This window comes from Balearica regulorum, chromosome 27 (assembly GCF_011004875.1).
Source record: "Balearica regulorum gibbericeps isolate bBalReg1 chromosome 27, bBalReg1.pri, whole genome shotgun sequence".
NCBI classification, from domain to species: domain Eukaryota; kingdom Metazoa; phylum Chordata; class Aves; order Gruiformes; family Gruidae; genus Balearica; species Balearica regulorum.
In genome coordinates this window covers 1,000,414-1,018,857 of record NC_046210.1, presented here as the reverse complement: position 1 = coordinate 1,018,857, position 18,444 = coordinate 1,000,414, and the positions used below count along the sequence as shown (strand labels likewise).

The 18,444-nt window shown below is 50.5% G+C and overlaps 1 protein-coding gene across 1 annotated transcript; it reads left to right on the top strand.

The window, feature by feature from the left end:
- Positions 1 to 6,123: 6,123 nt before the first annotated feature.
- Positions 6,124 to 11,857, top strand: PRNP (prion protein (Kanno blood group)). The gene is made up of 2 exons (XM_075736558.1): positions 6,124 to 6,239; positions 9,249 to 11,857. The coding sequence occupies exon 2, from the start codon at positions 9,251 to 9,253 to the stop codon at positions 10,025 to 10,027; it is 777 nt and encodes a 258-aa protein (XP_075592673.1). The 5' UTR covers positions 6,124 to 6,239; positions 9,249 to 9,250; the 3' UTR covers positions 10,028 to 11,857.
- The last annotated feature ends 6,587 nt before the right edge of the window (positions 11,858 to 18,444 follow it).

Genomic DNA, 18,444 nt, shown 5'->3' with positions numbered 1-18,444 from the left:
CCTCCGCTCAGCCACTAAAGCTAGGACATCTCAGCTCCAGACTGTATTAACTAGATGTTCCTATTGCGCATAATCTTTGCTGTTGTTTTCAAAAAAATTGCTAGCTGGGGAAAAAAACCCCTTCATTTCAAAATGCTTCCTTCTCCACACGTCAGTCAAAGCTCAACTTCCTTATTTATACACAGCTTTATTTCTTGTTTTTCTTATCCGATAGCATTACCTTGGGTCAGAAGCAAGAATATTGTCTGCAATTTTTCAATTGCATTGGCTAAGGGTGGGTAAAAAAACCCCCGAGCCTCATCTGAGTACACCATGCACTTGCACCCCAGTGCATCCACCATAGAAATACCTTAGGGGAGATGCTACAAATCCCAGCTTTTCATAAATAAAAACGTTTGCAATCTCAGCAGCCTTCAAGCTCCAGCTAAAAACCAGCTGTCATCCCTGGAGATAAACCTCGTGGATGATTCCGAGCAGTACTTATTTACACCAGCCGAGAGAGAGCATGCAGCATTTAAGCTAACGACATCGTTTGCATCCCCTCCGCTTGGTGCCGAGGTAGCCATGGAGATGGCAACGGAGAGCGTTGTGCCCATGACAACTCTGCATGAGCATCCTGAGCATCTTCGGAGCAGTCTTGTCTCCGCCTGGGCTTTTCCTCATGCCAGACTGCGATTATTGGCTTGTTCTTGCTCCCACGCAGGCGATGGGAAAGCTTTCCCCCATCAGCAGCTCCCCTGCCAAAATAAAAGGGCAGAGAATTAAACATACGGAGCAGATTCAGCATATAATGCCTGGATATTTGGTATATAATGTCTCTCCGGTCTATAATGTCAGCCTGATCCTTAGCACAAGCTTTGTAAAGAGCCTTTAATTTGTTGATTTAGGGGAAAGAAAAGCTTTGGACTAAGCCACACATGGTCTTGGGTCAATATCCAAGCTGGAAGATACTCCAAAATGGATGGAAAGGTGCACATCACATTGGAAACTTTCAGAAGATTAAAAACCCTAATGGCTAAAAACCTGGTCTGATTTCCCCCATGGGCACATATTTCTCAAGCCCTGTTCATCTTTGTTTATTCTCATTTATACCTGGAGAAAAAGGGGATGAAATCCCATAAAGCCAGCCCCGGCCCTGGAACCCTTTATATGGGGGGAGAAAGGGAAATCGGGGTGGAAAAGTACTCACTGGCTCAGCTAAGAGGATTTGCACGACCATTTTGTGAGCGAGGTGGGTTTAATCATCTCATCCTCGCCAAGCATGTTTGTCAGAAACCAGGTCATGGGATGCGAAAGCTCAGTTCATTCTCATGTGAATAAACAAGGTGAAGACCTGGGCCAAAATTACCTATATAAAAGAAAAACATATAGCTGAGAGAAAAATATAACAGTTCTTTTCAATATTTCTCCATCTCCAACCTGGTCCTTGTTTCAATCTATTGCTTGACTTCTTTTTAATTAAAAATCAAACAATTGTCTGTATTTCCTAGGATTCAGCTCTCCCCAGCAGCTCCTTTTCCCAGTGGGAAAACCGATTTCTCCTGCCCCTTTCCCAACGCTGCCCAGCCAGGAATCCACAGGGAGCTCCAAGGACCGTGCCATTATCCTTCCACCCATCACGCCTCCGAAAGAAGATGCTCCTGCCCGCGGCTCCGCTTGGGAAGTACAACAATTAAACACTTCAGCCAGGATTTCAGCATGCTCCTACAAGCTCTCGGCACGCAGCTGACGCATTCCGGGATAGGAGCAACTCCCTGAAGCAGGATCCGAGGCTGGCACGGATGATTGATGTAAAAACAATGAAAATGGCAGCGCCTTTGCCCATCCCGGGTGTGCCCTGGTTTATTTTTAAGAAGGTGACCTCAGCGCAGCCACGTTATGTCACGCAACGTGCTTATGCTGCTGCTCTGATCTCGGAAAGTCTTCCAAGGGGATTGCAAGTTAAAAATAAATGGGAGAGAGGGAAAGGAAAGCCTCCCGGTGAGTCATATATTACAAATCCTCTTGTGAGGAAAAAAAAACAACCCCAGATATTCAGCTTTTCCTGCGAAGGAGCCAGCTGGTGGGTATTGCACCGCTCAGGGAAGTTTATGGGAAGCTGGATTATAGCTTCGCTGGGGAAGTGTTGCTTCCTGCAGCTTTGGCGGGGGGCATCGTGTTTTAAAAGAGCCCAAACGCTTGGCTGTCCTCTCCTGTCCGAAAAACAGGAGATTTATTGATAGGAAAGGACACAAGGAGCCCTTTCTGCTCGGGGTTACAGCTCTTCCCCGTGCTCATTCTCCCAGATACAGCAGCGGTTTGTTCAGCCCGGAGGCACAAACCCAGCGTGTGCCGCAGCGGCTGCTCTCAAGGCACAGGGACGAGTTATTTTTAACCAAATGCTGAACTGAAACCGAATTGGGCAGCAAACATCTGCCTTGAACAAGCGTGACTGACTTCTCCCATTTCCCATAAATTAATCCAGCCAGCAGCAGGGGGCCCAAATACTCAGACTTGATTTTTTTTCTTTTTTCCCTTTCAAAGAACTTTTATTACCAGTGCTTATTCCAAAATGAAAAGGGGTTTTTTTTGGGTTGTTGTTTTTTTGTTTGTTTGTTTTTAATAAAAGCTGTTATTTTACCTTCTGGCACACCTGAGTGATGCCATCAACCCTGGGAGGAGTCGAAAGCACATTTTTGGGAGCTGTGTCCTGTGCAGGTTATCTTCCAAAGACACGCTGCATCATTGGGAAGGCATCAGCCTGCAGCCAGGGAGGGTCCCTCTCCCCCGTAAGGACCTTACGTGTGTCCCTGCCTGGAATAGCAGCCAGCACATGAGCAGAGGTTATTACACTCCTAATCAGATTGTAGCAGCTGGAAGAACATTTATAGCCTTTTAAAGACAGTTGGCTAATAATAAAGAGAAGGAGGGAGCGTGCAACCTCCAATATTTTATATTTCAGTTGCCGCTCCCTGCAGAAGAAAAATTCATATTAAATTAATTTGGCTAATCTGCTTCCTCAAGGATCTAGCTTTGTCTTTGAAACACAACAAGAAGAAGACTTGGCTTATTTGCTGCTTTCTCCCCCCAAAACCACCTTTCAGTAGTCCCTCCGCGGAGCCTCCCACCAGCAGGCAGATGCCCGCTGGATCCTGTTGCCCGTGAGTCACATCTGCCTGGAGATCGTGTCGCAAAAAGACATCACCGGCGAGGAAAGCAGATCATCACAGCTGCAATGAGTCTCATTTACTAGAGCGCTCATAAACTGATTTATTTTTTCCATGCTAGCTTTGTGCTCCTTGGCTTTGCAAGAGAGCTGCATCTGGCCAAAAAAATCCCACCCCCAAACCCCAGAGTCTCCTGGATTCAGCGTGAGCTGTTGCATGGAAAGTTTGGGTTTCTTGCTTTTCCCCCTCGATGGTTCCTCTCCTGGCACATTGTTCGTGCCCTCACGTGTCTCCGGGATTAGGGACTTGCTGGGACTTCTCCTCCCCACCACGATGATATTCTGGAAGTGTGTGTATTTAATGCCCTGCTCCTGCCAGTTTTGCCCCCTGGCCTGTTTCCATCCACAGCAAAAGGCTAAAAATTTATATACTCCTTTTATCTTTTTTTTTTTTTTTTTTCCTTTTTACAGGAAAACTTACGGTTGTCAAGAGCAAAGGAGAACTGCCATCTGTGAGCTGCACTTTCCTCGCCTGCAGTTTAATACAGAATAATGGTGCAGTTAAAGATTTCTATGAAGCATATGGAAAACACCTTCTTTTACTAAAAATGAGTCAAAAATGACATTTCTTTTCTCTCAGAGGGGAGCTGCCCTTCCTCAGGTCTGCAGGGCCACAAGCCCCGGCATAGCTTTACCCCATTCATGCAACAAACCTTTGCCACCAAAGAAAATGCAAAATACCCTAATAAAGCTGCAACTTTTTAATTATGCAACGACATGGGAAAATAACAGCCTGACCTAGCAGCATCTTTCCTTTTTGCTGGGAAGCAAGTGCCCCCTGGGCTGCTGTCACCCCCTTTATTCCCCAAATTGCATTTTCTCTGCTTTCATCCAGGCAGGAGCCAAGACATCTGCTTCCCAAGAAAAACCCAAAAAGTAGATAGTAAACTTTAAAAAGACAATTCGGTGGTGAGACCGGAAAATAAACCAAGTTCTGCAAAATGCACTTCATTAACCCCCTGAATACAGCACTTATTTCCACTTATTTTTGCCTCTGGAGGGTTTAAAGAGGTTTCGCAATGAGATAAGCGTGATTTGAGCTGTGGTGAGCTTGAGCCCAGATCTTTTGCCGTGTCCAGGGAGCGATGGCAGGATGGGGACAGGCTGTGGGACTTCATCCCTCCCTCCAAAACCCACCAAATTCCCCCCCCGAATCTCCCACAAACTATTTCAATGCCGCCTTCTGCCTGTGCAAGCTGCAGCTAATTCTCCAAGCAAGTCCAGAGTTACATGAATAAAAGTGTTTTGCATGAATTAAAGCCCAAAAATAAAAATCAATGAGCAACAACGAAGCGGGGTCAGATGAACCCGGGTCCTCTCCCAGCTCATCATTAAACTAAAGTCAGCATTTTCCATTTGTTACAAGAAAAATCCCATCCCATTAATGCTTTCTAACCTGGCACGAACCCCCGGCGCATTTAACATCCCATTATTTCCTCCGTCGCTGCCTGAGCTGCGGCTGAAGAAGGGCCAAACCTCCGACAGAGATCGATGCAGCTCTTGGCTTGCTGCCGGGAGAAATTTTACCCTGAGATACTAAAGAAACCGCGCGGCACACGGCTCCATTAAATAGATGCTGTGGATATACTGGTTTGGGTGGTTTTAGCACTGCTAGCTTCCACTATAAATTAAAAATTAATTAAAAGTCAATAGCCTGCTCCTGCTCGATTTGCAGAGTTCCTGTATTTTCCCAAACAAAACCAGAACTTCCTCCAAAATATATTATTATGGAAAAATCCTGATTTTTAGAAGCCACAGATGAATCCCAACTGTTGCGTTCCCAGTGCTGTATTTCTTTCTTTTCCTGGCTTTAGATTTTAGATAGCCCCCTGAAGAGTGTTTAAACCAAACCCAGGGAATCGGGAGCCATCTGCGCATTCACGTGAGGAATAAACACGCCTGCCAATTGTAGGAGAGAGCTTCGTCATGCTCGCTGACCTTAATCCTGCCCCTGTTATTTAATTTTCTCCTCCAGATACTAATACGGATGTTTCCCCGACGCAGCCAGCGCACCCAGCACAACCCATTTCCCTGCCAGACAGAAATTATTATTTTTTTTTTAAAGTAATCCAGCCAGATGGATAAACAAGCGTATGGCGCAGCGGGGTGGAAAGCCTCTTTACGGCCAGATGTGCTCCGCAGCCCAGGGGTGGGATGCCGCCGGGACGGCCGTACCTGGCCCGACTATTTCCAGCAGCAAAACCTCGGTAGGGTTTTGGCTCTATCGTGTGGCCGTGCCAAAATCAGTCTCAGTGCAATTAGTTTCGAGCTTCGTTTGCATCCCCCAACCACCGATGCAAGCATCCCAGGTTGCTCTGGACTCGACCCATTTGTTATAGCCCATCCTAACCCTAAAGGATGGGAATAACTCCCCATCCTGGTCTTTGGGCCAACATACCCTCCGAAAAAGGGTGCCCTAAAAGCCCCGGCTGGTCATGAGCATCCCATACAATTTTTGATTGCCCTCTGTGACGTTTCCTCCCGCTAAATATTGGGGTACCTCAACGTAAGGTACGACCGCTCTGCGCAGGAGTGAGTTTTACTGCTCTGGAGCAAGCCAAGCTCAGAAGACAGAGTCATCCTTTCCCCCGCAGGTCTGAGCTTATTTTATTTTCTATCCATCAACCTGCAGAGCATCTCTCTGTTTCACAGGATAATGGATTTGGAGCTGCAGCCGGCAACCGCTGAAAGCATCCTTTCCTCTCCCAGAACCCCGACCCCAAGATTTCCAAACCCTGCCGATCCCATCGATATTTCTTAAATAAACCATCCAAGAGCTGCAATTTCCCACCACCCGTTTGGTCGCCGGTGTTGCCTCCCGCGACCGTATCTGCCGGGAGGGATGATGTGGGGTGAACCCAAATTTTGCAGGGTGCTGGCTGCGGTTTTCCCTCGGGAAGGCAGATGGATGTTGGCCAGGCTGTGCAGGACCGGGCTGCGCAGGAGCCAGCTCCTCCCTCTCGCTATTTATTCCTCCCCGTAGCTCTGCGGCCGAGGCTGAACCACCCTGAACCGAGCAACGGGCTCCCAGTCGGTGAGTGTCGGGAAAAATGGGACGCAGGGGCTTCGGGTGGGATAAATCCGGAGGCGAAGGGGCTTTTAACACCGAGCAGCATCACAGGGGATGGGGGGCCGCCTCCTCTCCCCGCCATCGCCGCCTAAAAATAGACATTTCCAGCTCCGAAGGCGAGCGTCCTCCTTAAAAGACGGAGCTCTGCTTCTCGCCGCTGCATGGTTATTCGGGGCTGGTTCAAAGCTGATGCTGGGGGGAAATGTCTGCACACACACACCCCCCCCCCCACCCCGAGCTACCTGGAGGGTTTTGTTCTTCCCCAGGGCTTCCAGCAGCACAGGAACATGCTCCCCCATTATTTGGGGGTTTAAAAAAGAAAAGGGGGGGGGCGGAATTTCTGAAAACTAAGGGTGGCATTTTCAGAAAGCAAACCACCAGTCTGCATCCCCCCTTCCCCATAGCCCCAGCCCTGATTTTTCACCCCCACGAGCCAAGACCTTCCCAGCATCGCCGGGAGGGTCCGGACACCCCCATTCCCGAGCATCTTCTCCTCGCCGCATTGCTGCTCCACCTTCCCTTCCCCACTTCCTTTCATTTCTTCTCTCTCCCCCTGGACACCTTAACAAGGTTATTTCCAGGGTTATTTTAGCACCAGGGTGTTGGTTTTCCCCTCCAAACCCAAAGCCGCCTTCTTACCAGCCCTGCGCACGTAATTGCTGCTTGCGATCGCTCCTCGCATCCTCCATTTTCCGCTTCCCCCTCTGCCCTGAAGGAGCCCTGGGATTCCTCCAATTTTCCAACACAAGCCTGGATATAAACCGCTCCGATCTAAAAATCACCTGAATTAATTTCTCATTGCTTACGTTCGCCTGCAGAGAGGAAAAACGGGGGAGGAAGATTAAAAAGACTCAGGGAAAAATACCTGCGAAGCCATTCAATAATATAATTTAATAATAATATTATGGCCACATGGTAAATATTATTTCCAAGCAGAGGGAAGCCAGCTCCGAGCCTGAGGAAGCGGCTCCCTGGTCCCCATCGTGTTCAGGGACTTTGTGCCAGGAACCACGTTTATTTGGGGTGAAGCTCAGCTGCCCAAGAAGCTCGGTAATTAGCAGTACGAATGCAAACGAGCCTTTGCCCTGTTTATTAGAGCTCATCTCTGTGAAGGCAATTAGAGGAACAGGTCAGTGCTGCCCAGCTGGAATATCCTCCAGGGCTTTGCTGTAACCTGGTTTCATCCTGGGGTTAAATTTTCCCCCTCCTTGCAACTCACTGTGGGGAGTCACATCTTTAAAAAATAAAGAAAAAAAAGACAATTTGCCTTTCTTTTTTTTTTTTTTTGAGCGCCCAAGGAGCATTTGCCCATCTGAGTTTTTGCCATGTCTTTTGGCTATTTTTAAACCCCCTGATCTCATCCTCACTCCCAGCGGGTGGGTGCTGCGGGGCGAGAGAAGCAGCAAACCCCCTCGAAAGTGGCGGCTTGCCCCCAATTTTATTTTTTTTTTTACAAGCAGGCAGTCCGAGCCTGGCTCTCCTCCACGTCACGAGGGACAGGCTTCTGCATCTTCCATCGTCTCTGCTCTTTTAATTAAGCCTCTTGCTATCGATCTCAACCAAAACACTGACATTAAAGGACCTTAATTCAAACATTTCTGGACATAAGACCAGATTTTTGGGGCGGAGTGGGGTGGGGGAGAGAAAGAGCATCGTTATCTGAACCCAAAGAGAGATTAATTTGCTTTTATGGACCGTAAACCCATAGCTAACGTGCAACAGAAGAATTTCTGGCTTAAACAGGGGTTTGCTCGGCCTGTTTGCGTCGTTAAAGGCAACATCTCACGGGAGGGAGTCATTAAACGTATCTCTGGGTTAAGAGGTGACTCTTAAGGAAGCAGGTCCATTAGCTGCTGCAAAAATCCCACTCAGCACCCAAACCTTAATTGCTTCTTGCTGGAACACGAGCCAGCAAGTGCATCCAAAGCATCCGAGGATGCTGTGAAGTGCCCACCCATGCTTTGCCGGGAATGTTTTGCTCTCCCTTCCCAGCATCCGGGCACACACGGGGCGACTTGGGGAGATCTCTCGGCCTCGGGCAGGACAGAAAACCCTTTGCTGTTGCCGGGCTCACATATTAAACATGAGGGTAACAGCACTTCAGCAGTCCGTGGCATTGCAGGTAGGCATCCAAAGGGATTGTGCAGCTTGTGTGTGTGTGTGTGGGGGGTGTTTTCCAAAGGATTTTCCAAAAGATTTGCGGACCTGCTGTGCATTATATGGACTGGATTATACACAGGGAGAGAAACGGCTCGTTGAGTGGGATTTCATCCTCGCCAGCCCACCAGCTGACGTAGGAGACGCCTGGCATGCCCCTGGGATGCCAGCAGCAAACTGCTGAGTAAGCAGATATTTGCAAACACATTAAACTAGAAAAATGCTCTTCTTTGGTTAAGGCCTGTTGCACGTTAACAAGAACTCGGGCAAAACACACTGAATTCCATTCTTTGAGGAAAAAAAAAAAAAAAACAAACACCAAAGCTGGGTCAAGGCTGGGCACTGCCTTCCTTGCAGCCTGGGGTACCCAAAAGTTTTGAGGTTGGGATGAATCTGTTCCTTGCGCGTCAGGAATCTCATTGATATCATCTGATTGGATAGAGAAGGTTTGATAAGTGAATTTTTACCTCCCTACCAAGTGAAGCATTTTTTTTCCAAAAGCTTTTCTTTCGCTACTTAAAATTGTCATAACTAGCAGAGGACCGGTTGGGGAGGTGAGGGATATGTATACATATATAAAAATACATATATTAAAAAAAATTTAAACTGTATATATACAAAAATAAGGGGTATTGCGGAGGATAAATATGCATTTAAGTCCAAAGCTCTTTTTTCTGGAGGTGGATTAAAGGGGACAACGCGTGGTTTACGTGCTGCGTAAGTAAGGGAGCCCAAAGCCCGTGACGCTCGCAGGGGCGGGAGGCTGCGGGGGCTCTACCTCCCGCCCGTAACGCTGCCTGTCCTTGTGTCCCACAGCCATGGCCAGGCTCCTCGTCACCTGCTGCCTGGTGGCCCTGCTCCTCGGCGCCTGGACCGACGTCGCCTTCTCCAAGAAGGGCAAAGGCAAACCCAGCGGAGGCGGTTGGGGCACCGGGAGCCACCGCCAGCCCAGCTACCCCCGCCAGCCCGGCTACCCCCAAAATCCCGGCTACCCCCATAATCCGGGGTACCCCCACAACCCTGGCTATCCCCACAACCCTGGCTATCCCCACAACCCGGGGTGGGGACAGGGTTACAACCCATCCAGTGGAGGAAGCTACCACAACCAAAAGCCGTGGAAACCCCCCAAATCCAAGACCAACTTGAAGCACGTGGCCGGGGCGGCAGCAGCGGGTGCCGTGGTGGGAGGTTTGGGGGGTTACGCCATGGGACGCGTCATGTCGGGGATGCACTATCGCTTCGACAGCCCCGACGAGTACCGCTGGTGGAACGAAAATTCGGCGCGTTACCCCAACCAGGTTTACTACCGGGATTACAGCAGCCCCGTCTCGCAGGACGTCTTCGTCGCCGACTGCTTTAACATCACGGTGACCGAATACAACATCGGGCCCGCCGCCAAGAAGAACGTGTCTGAGGCCGGTGCGGCGGTCAACCAGACGGAGACAGAGCTGGAGACCAAGGTGGTGACGAAGGTGATCCGGGAGATGTGCATCCAGCAGTACCGCGAGTACCGCCTGGCCTCCGGCATCCGGCTGCACCTCGCCGACGCCTCCCTCGCCGCCCTCCTCCTCCTCACCCTCTTCGCCATGCAGTGATGTGCCCTGGATCCCGTGGCTTCGGGATGTCACCCGCGTCCCCGTGGGGACCCCCCAGACGCCCCCGTTCTTGCTTGCGGTCATCTTAGGTGAAGAGCCCTCAGGGCGCACGGGCACCGACGCTGCCCATTGCCTTCCCGGAGGCTCCAGTTTAGGCAACTGGATGAAAATTTCCTTCTCCACCCCAAAGGCTTCCCCGGCGTGGCAGGACAGTGATGGAGCTGGATGCCCCCCAAAAAAATGGCCTTCACCACCTCCTTCTTCTCGGGGCTGCCCCGAGAGGGACCGGGCAGAGAGGAGCTCACCCAGTCCTTGGCATCCCTGCAAGAGCCTTTCCAAAAATCCGCTTTTTTTTTTTTTTTTTTTAATCTAATCCCCTCACTCCCGCTGCCACCAAAACCCCTTTCCCGGGGCACGCCGCAGTGTCGCCCCGAGCACCTATACACCCCAGAGGGGCTTTAGGGGGGGTCAGATATGGGGGGGATTTTTTTCAAGCAACAAGCAGCTGGATTACAATTTTAACCCTTTAATCCTAAAAACCACCCTTCCCTGTGTACATACAGACCTGCCCGCTCCGCACCTTGCATGCTGCAAATACCTCCTGCAGCAGTACACAAAACTAAAGTAATTTTTTTATTATTTTATTTTTTTTTTTCCTGTAGCGAGGCTGAAGCCCCGGCCGGGTTTCAGTTGACCCCCCCGCACCGCTTTGCTTTCGGTTGAGCCTCGCTGTCTTTCTTAGCCTGTCGAAAGGCAAAAAGTGCTGCTGAACGCCCTCCGCCAAAAAAACTCCAAAGCTGCAACACTTGATGCGTTACGGCCCGAGAAAAAGCTATTTTAGACACGCTATAGGTGACAAGCCACACTCACACTTCAGCGCCTTGACCTAAAGGACATTAAAATAGAGCACAAAGGATGCTCAGGGGGGTCAAGCATGTAGAAAAAGACTGAAATCAGTTAAATCAGATGGTTACGGCAAACAGCATCGGGAAAACCAAGCCTGAGGGGTGGGAGAGGCTTAAAAAAAAAAAAAAAAAAAAAAAAAAAGGAACACCACCTTTTTTGCAAGTAATTTGTGGAAGCAGTGGGTGAAATTCTTGCTTCTCGTGTTTGGGTCGATGCTGGGTTGTAACCTGTAGCATCTGTAAAGTTGTGCTTGTCGAACCAGTCGTCTCAAGTTATATTTAATATCTCTCGTGTATTTTTTTTTTTTTTTTGCAAGGCACTGAATGACACCATCCTAAATGATTTTTTTCGCATTGGTGTAAGCTAAGAGAAGAGATAGATATATAGATATATATATATATTAAAAAAAAAAAATAGAGAGAAAAGAAACCTTTCAGGATATCCACCGGAAAAGCAGGGCTTTGAGGTAACCCGTACTTTGTGATACACGAATGTTTTGTAAATCCGTAACGGTGCATGCACAGAATTTGCCGTTCCGATACTTTTCTAAGTGTTCTCCATCTGGTACAAATTAAAACGGATGAAGCCAAGACGCACATCAGCCTCCTTCGTGCAAACAGCTCTCGCCCATCCCCGCGGTGCCGCAGACAGAAGCGCCGTTTTCCGCCCTCTGTCCCGGCCTCCCAGCCTGTGGGCGCCTTTGTTCCCTTTCAGCGCTAAATTTGGCCTAAACCCCACAATTTCAGTTAACCTCTTCTCCTCCCCTGCTCCCGCTAACAGTATTGCCACCGTCCCACCACTGTTTTCTAAGAAAGCCAATGCGCTGGTTGGGGACAGGGATTTCTTCTCCTCACAGAAAGCCGACACCCATTTCTGCTTCGTATTGCCTCCATCTACCTTCTGTCTAATAAAAGAGTTTTTACATTTGCTGTTTCAGTGGGGTTAAGCCCGACCAACCTCACACGAAGCCCCAAGCCCTGCTTGATGTTGCCAGAAATCCAAATCTCCCTGATACCTAAACCAGCATCACTGTTCGATGACTATAGCGAGGGTTAAAAATTACAATTAAAAAGACGGAATAATTTGGACCCTTCATCTGGATGCTGCTTTAATTTTAAGCTCAAGACCAAGCCTTGGACCTGTTTGGTTTGAGCCTACGCAGGATGCGATTTACTGCACTGCAGACCCCCTTGCCCACAAGGATGCTAAGGGATTTAGTCTTTAAGTGGTGCTCCAACTAAACCCCAAATGTGACTCTTTTCATACTTTTGGCAGAAAAATAAAACAAAAAAAGCCATTCAGCACTAAACAGATGATTATTCCTGCGTGCAAGCAGCTTGCTCACAAAGAGGAAACCCTAAGAGGTCCGTAACGGGGATCCAGAGCTCCCGTGGATGTTGGAAAGAACAAAATAAAACTTGTTGTGGTTTGGTTTTTTTTTTTTTTTTTCACTTGAAGTTGGCTACTGGGCATCACCACGTTATCTCTGAATATTGGTAAGTGGAGCAGCAAACGGGAAGCGGGGCAAAAAAATAGGTGGCGGGCAGGGTTTAGCGTTGGGAGCTAGTTTCCAAAATGAGGAAAATAAAAATAAAAGGTCAGGATCCCACACTTCGCATCTTCCCTGTGCAAAACCAATTTAAAAAATTGTGGTGAAAAGGAGGATTTGGGGAATAAAAAAGTCCCCATGAGGTTATTGGGTCTGTCCTAAGCATCCCTACGGCCGCTGCTCATCCTACACCAGCTCAGCATCCAGCTGCATCCCAACAGCTCTCCAGCTCCAAACTTTACTGGGATATTTTATTTAGGATGTTATTTTGCCCTAAACACTCACAACCAAATATTATTTAAGGGGGAGGGGGGTGGGTGGCAGGCACACAAATGCAAGACCCCAAAGCCCCCAGCGCTGCGGGGAAAACTGCTTCACCACTCCCCTGGCTACAGGGGGGACCCTGCTGATCAGGGCTGCGGGGAGGTTTATACAACCCTTCTTATTAATTAAGATTTTTTCAAGGTAAACCGAGAGCGATTTCAAACTGAAAATAAAAGAGAACGAGGTAGCGGTGAAGTTATGGTCCTTCAGTGATGGGCTCGGAGGATCCATCTCCTAATAGACCTTCACCGGCGAGCCACAGCCCAGCAGTAGGAGGAAAAAACCCCGACACAGAAGGGAAAAAACCCCGACACAGAAGGGAAAAAAACCCCGACACAGAAGGGAAAAAACCCCTTCCTTACTGGAAGCATTCACTTGCTGCTGCGAGGTAGGAGCTTTCCCGGCTCCAGGAGCACTCGAGCAGGAGGTGGGGACATGGTCCAAGCCCTCGGTGCTTCGAGGACGGTCGGATCCAATAACCCCGGAGCCCTCTTGGCCCCTAGGAGTGGTCTGTTCAACTAGATAAATTAATTGCTCTGTGTTAATTCGCTAAATACTGCGGTGCGGGCAGGCGCCTCGCAGCCGAGCGAGGACTGGAAGCGTTTCTGATTTACCAGCCTGATCATAAATACACCCCAAGGTACCAATGCAAGAATTTAATACTCTCCTCCGAATTGCCCGCCCAGTGGGGCTTTGCATCCCCCATCTCCACAAATAAACATCCCCCATGCAGGCAGAGCAACCAAATATATTTTTCTTGCCTGAAAAAAAACCTGCAAAAAAGAGGATTTTTGGTGCCCGGCCGGACAGTTTGCAGAGGGCTGGAGGAGAAATAGTCTGATTTGGAGGTTTGAAATGCAAAGCAAGTACCCAAACCTCATCCGGGGGTGATTTTATCTGTGCGGCTGATCCCACGCGGGGGTCAGAGGAGACGCATTGCCGAGCGAACAGCACCATCTCCCGTCTGAGCCCAGCCCCGGCTCTCAGGATCAACCCTGGGAATGGTTTTTGCAAGGCTGGGTCTCCCAAAGAACCCTCCAAAATTAGGCTGAGCTTTGGAGCTGGCCACGCCGGAGGCCGGCGCTCCCTCAGTTGCAGTTTTAGAACAAAGTGTATGAAAATGCTTTGACTTTGCCAGCAACTCCTCACCTAGAAAATCACGTCCCCGAGGGATCTCGGCATCCGGGCTGGCTCAAGAGCAGCCCTGCTCCCCCCATCCGAACACGCAACCCCAAAACTCCCCGGCACACGGTGATTAACGAGGACGTTAATCACTTTTAAGCCCTTTTCCTGCAGCACGGCCCTTTGCAAGGGCTGGAAATTAAATTAGGGGGCGAGACTGGAGCATGTCCCTGTGTATTGCACACCGGCAGGAGGGAAAAAAGCAAGAAAAATTTAGGAATGGGCTGGAGGAAGTGTGTGATCATCCCTGCGGGGTTCCTGAGCGCAGGCTGCAAATTAGGTAAACGGGCGGAGGATGCTCATGATGGGGTCCGGACATCAAAGTGTAACCTGGGCAGGTCTGGAAGCAAAATATATGCTGGGAAAATGCAAATTTGAGCTGTGGCTGGAGTTTCTGGTGGGTTTATTGTTTATTTTAAATGAGCACATTAAAAAAAAAAAAATAACCCCTCAGTGCATTATAGGAATAGTTGGATTTGTTCAACCTAAAAGCTGTCCCTAAACCAGGGGAGAGATCGTGGAGATCTGGACAGCCATAAGAGCATCACCCTCGGGGGCATCCCGTGCCCGCCTGCTCTGAAACACTATTAAATCCCTCAGGAGCCAAATGACTGCTGTAAAATTTAAGTCATTCTTGTAAAAGAGCCCAGAAAAATCAACCTGCATCAGCCAGGGGCTCCTTCCACCCCTCAACAGAGGCGAGACCCGACTCTGCAGCGCTCCTGGGGTGATGATTAGGACATTCATATCCCAAAGCCCCGTTAATTCCGAGGCGACCTGACCCGCTCACAGACAATTCAGGCTCAAAAAGGCTTCAGGAGGGACTCACCTGCTGGGGGACGGTGGCTGCAGCTGCCCCCGGCGGGGTTTTAATCCCTGGTACTTCACTTGGCACCTCTTTATTTTCTTCGCTGCAGCTAGGCCAGGTTTTAGGGAAGGTTTAACCATCCAAGACAGGGACTAGAGAAGAAAATGCAGATCCTGGAGGGGAAAGTGTTCCCTCGCTGCTCCTTTTGAGCTCTTCCCAGGGAGGATCTGCATCTGCCAGGCAGGAAACACCTGAGGGAGGGGCAGTCCCCCAGCTGGGTGTGTTTTGGGCTAGAGATGCTAAAGATTGGGACATGTGTGATCGTATCAAAGCCAGAGAGATGGGACAGGGTGGGGGTTTGTCCCTGAGAATCATGGTCAGCCCTCCGCCCCCCCCCACCTCCCCGCAGCATCCCTGGAGAACGCGGCTCTTCCTCTGTTTGCGACCGGTGCTAAAAATGACGGATTTGGTGAAAAAAAGAGAGGATGCCTCAAGGCCAAACTTTATTGCAAGGCAGAGGGGGTCCATTTTCAAGCCCTGCATCCCCCCGCTCCCCGAGTCTCAGCGCTCTTTTGGGGGGGAAGGAGCGTTTTTTGGTAAAGCCGCGCAATGGGAAACCAGAGCGGAGTGCGAGTGGTGCCGAGCCAGCACCTCTCCGGGTGCAGATATCCACAGTCCTTGCGGGGCCGGATTTGTTCACCTGCGTGCTCTCGCGGACGGGGGTTTGCAGGATCCGGCTGACTCCATGAGCAGGGGATGGCTGCCCAGCTCCGGCTGCTGGCCCAGGGTCCCGTTGTGCCGGCGGGGCGGGGGGGAAACCGAGGCAGCGGCGGAGCATCTCTCCCACCTCCCCAAGTCACACCTAATCTCCTAAAAAAAGTCATTCGGTAAGAAATCCCGGCGGGCTCGGCCGGCCGGGGGTCACCCAGGGTCCCCTCCCCGTGCTCAGCGCTGCAGCTCGTGGCTGACGAAGCAGACGACGGGTGCCAGCAGCAGAGCGGGGCCGATGCCACCGCGCCGGCCCCCGGGTGCTCGGCTGGGGGGTCCCCGCTTGGCACTCACGTCCGGCCAACTCGGGGCGTGAAAGCCACCCACCGGCGGGGGCTGCCGGGCTGCTGGGACGCCGTGACCCAGGCGGGAGGGCCGCGGGCGCCCCAAAAGCCCCATGCCGTACCCTGCGGCAGCACCAGCCGCGATGGCCCCCGCCACCTTCGAGCCGCGGCCGGGGGTGCCACCACTGCGGGAGACGGCCCGAAAGCCCCCGCGTAGCCCCCCGCCGCCGCCGCCGCCGCCTCCTCCTCGCCCGCCGGTTCTCCCGCTGGCACCGCGGCGACCACCGATGACATCGCTGAAGAGGATGAGCAGCAGCATCGCCACCCAGCACCAGGCGTCACGGGGCCTCATCCTGCCTGACCTGCGAAAGGGGCACAAGGAGGGATGGTGAGCGCAGGGATCCTGGCTCCGCGCACCGTGTGGTTTGCCTTAGGCTCGGGCCAACCTACATTTAATATAGTTAAGAATGTATTTAATATATTATTGAATATATTTACCATATTCAACACATACAATTTAATATATTTGCTGGCACGGCGCAATGCAAACCCTCCCAATTTCCCGACCAAAGTTGCACCTTCCTTTTTCCAACCCGTTGCAAAGCAACGGAGCATTGTGATGCGATTCGTTCCGTCCCCCACCCTGCAACCCCTCCAGCCGGCGGCTGAGCAAACAGCCTCATTGTACCGAAGCTGCTGAGCCATCGCAGCCCCAAAATCGTCCTGAAAATAGCAGGAGCTGTGTTGACAAAAGCCTTTTGAAAAAGCAGAGCCCCCCTGGCCGGCCGCCCCGGCTGCAGCATCCCTGTGTCAGCGTTTTCCCCTGCTAGAAGGTGCCAGGCCTGACCCCCCCCGCCCCACTCCAAAACCCCATGCTGAAAAAAAAAAAAGACAAATAAAGAAAATAAAAAAAAAAGAAAGGCTTGATTAATTTAATTTGCCTTGTTTCGCTGTCCTGCTCCTCCAACTAACGTGGTTTATTTTAAGAAATCCTGGAGAAACGCATGTCCCCCTTCCAGCTGTTTGCAGCTGCTTTGCCACCGCTGGAAACCCCGCAAACCTGGGTGGCAAACCCCCTAAAAATAAAGAAACGGGGATATTTTCCTTCCTATTTTTCTCCCCTTTATTTCCCCCGCAGTCTCCCACCTTACGGATCACAACCCAGGGAACACCCCGGTGCGGAAGCGGCCGGGCGGGATGCGACGCCTCCCCGGGCTGCTCTCCCCATCGCACCCTCCGGCTCAGGTGCGTGCCAAACCCCGACGCTTTTCACCCCGCCAGCTACCCAACTCCTTCTCTTTCCATCCCTCAGCTCGGTGCCGAGGATGCCGCCCTTACCCGCGCACCCGGGGCCGCGCCGGTGATGGCTCTTCCCGTCTGCGCCCGCTGGGCTTGACTCACATCAGACTTTTCCCGGCGGATAAAGCTCCGGTACGCGGAGCCAACGTCACTCGTACCCCCCTCCTGCGCGGGGAGGGATAAATGGGCTTCGACGGGCTGGATAACGCAGGGCCGGGAGCTTCAGGGAGGAAGCAGAGGGATAACCTGGGGGATGCAGCGAGCTCAGCCTTGAGGAGGAGAAAAAAAAACCTGATTATATCAAGTCTAAAAACTCGCTGGGTATAAAACAAGACTAAGCAATGCGGAGGTTTTCTTCTAGAGGGGAGTTTTACCTTCTGGAAGGGAAATATCCAGAGGACGGAGCCTGCCGGCCACAGTGCTTGGGGATAAATGGCTGGATAAACCTGACAACAGCCCCCCAAAAATCCTTTAGCAATTTAACTGCGAGTCTCCAAATCTGCCGGGCAGGAGCATTTCTCCTTGGGAAACTTCACTGCCGGGATTCAGGCAGGTTTTGCTCTTCTCCCAGCCCACGCGGAGCCCATTTCAGTGGCATTTCTATCCACAAAGTGCTTTCTTTGGAACAAACCAGGCTCAGACTCGGGGTTTTCATTCTGTATTAAGTCGCTACATATTTTGGTTTCTTGTTAATCAACGAAGCAATGCCACAGTCATCCTTCAAATACATAAAAAGCTTTTTCTCGCTGTACAATGCTTTCTCTAACACACGTTAAAGGTGGAAAAGGTACCATTAAAATTAAAATTAAAAAAAAAAAAATTACAAAGATACATTGCGAAAACTCAAGGGAGGGAGAAAGTCAGAGTTTTAGTTCACATTGAGGTATAAAATTGATATTGCTGGTTTAGCCCAGGAGGAAAGAGGTTTCTCCAGGTGTAATGGTGATAACGGAGCCGGTCCCGGTCCCGGTTTCACCGGCACTGCTGCAAAACCGATTTGCAAAATAAAATCCTCTTTACTTCTGCCTCTCCCTCCACCCCCCCCGCTTTCTGTACAGCATCCCTCGAGAGACGCTCAGTGCCGTCAACTATTCCTGCGAGAGCTATTTGGCACGTTATGGCTACCAGAGAGGTTTGACATCATGGTTTGTGGGGTGGGTTGTTTTTTTTTTTAAAAAGTCCCTAACATTAGTGCAAATTAGAAAGGGGAGAAGGAGGGGGTTACGCGACCAGATGCAGGTTAAGGGCATGCGCCAGAAAAACACGATTTACTCTTTTGCTGTAAATCCAACAGTCA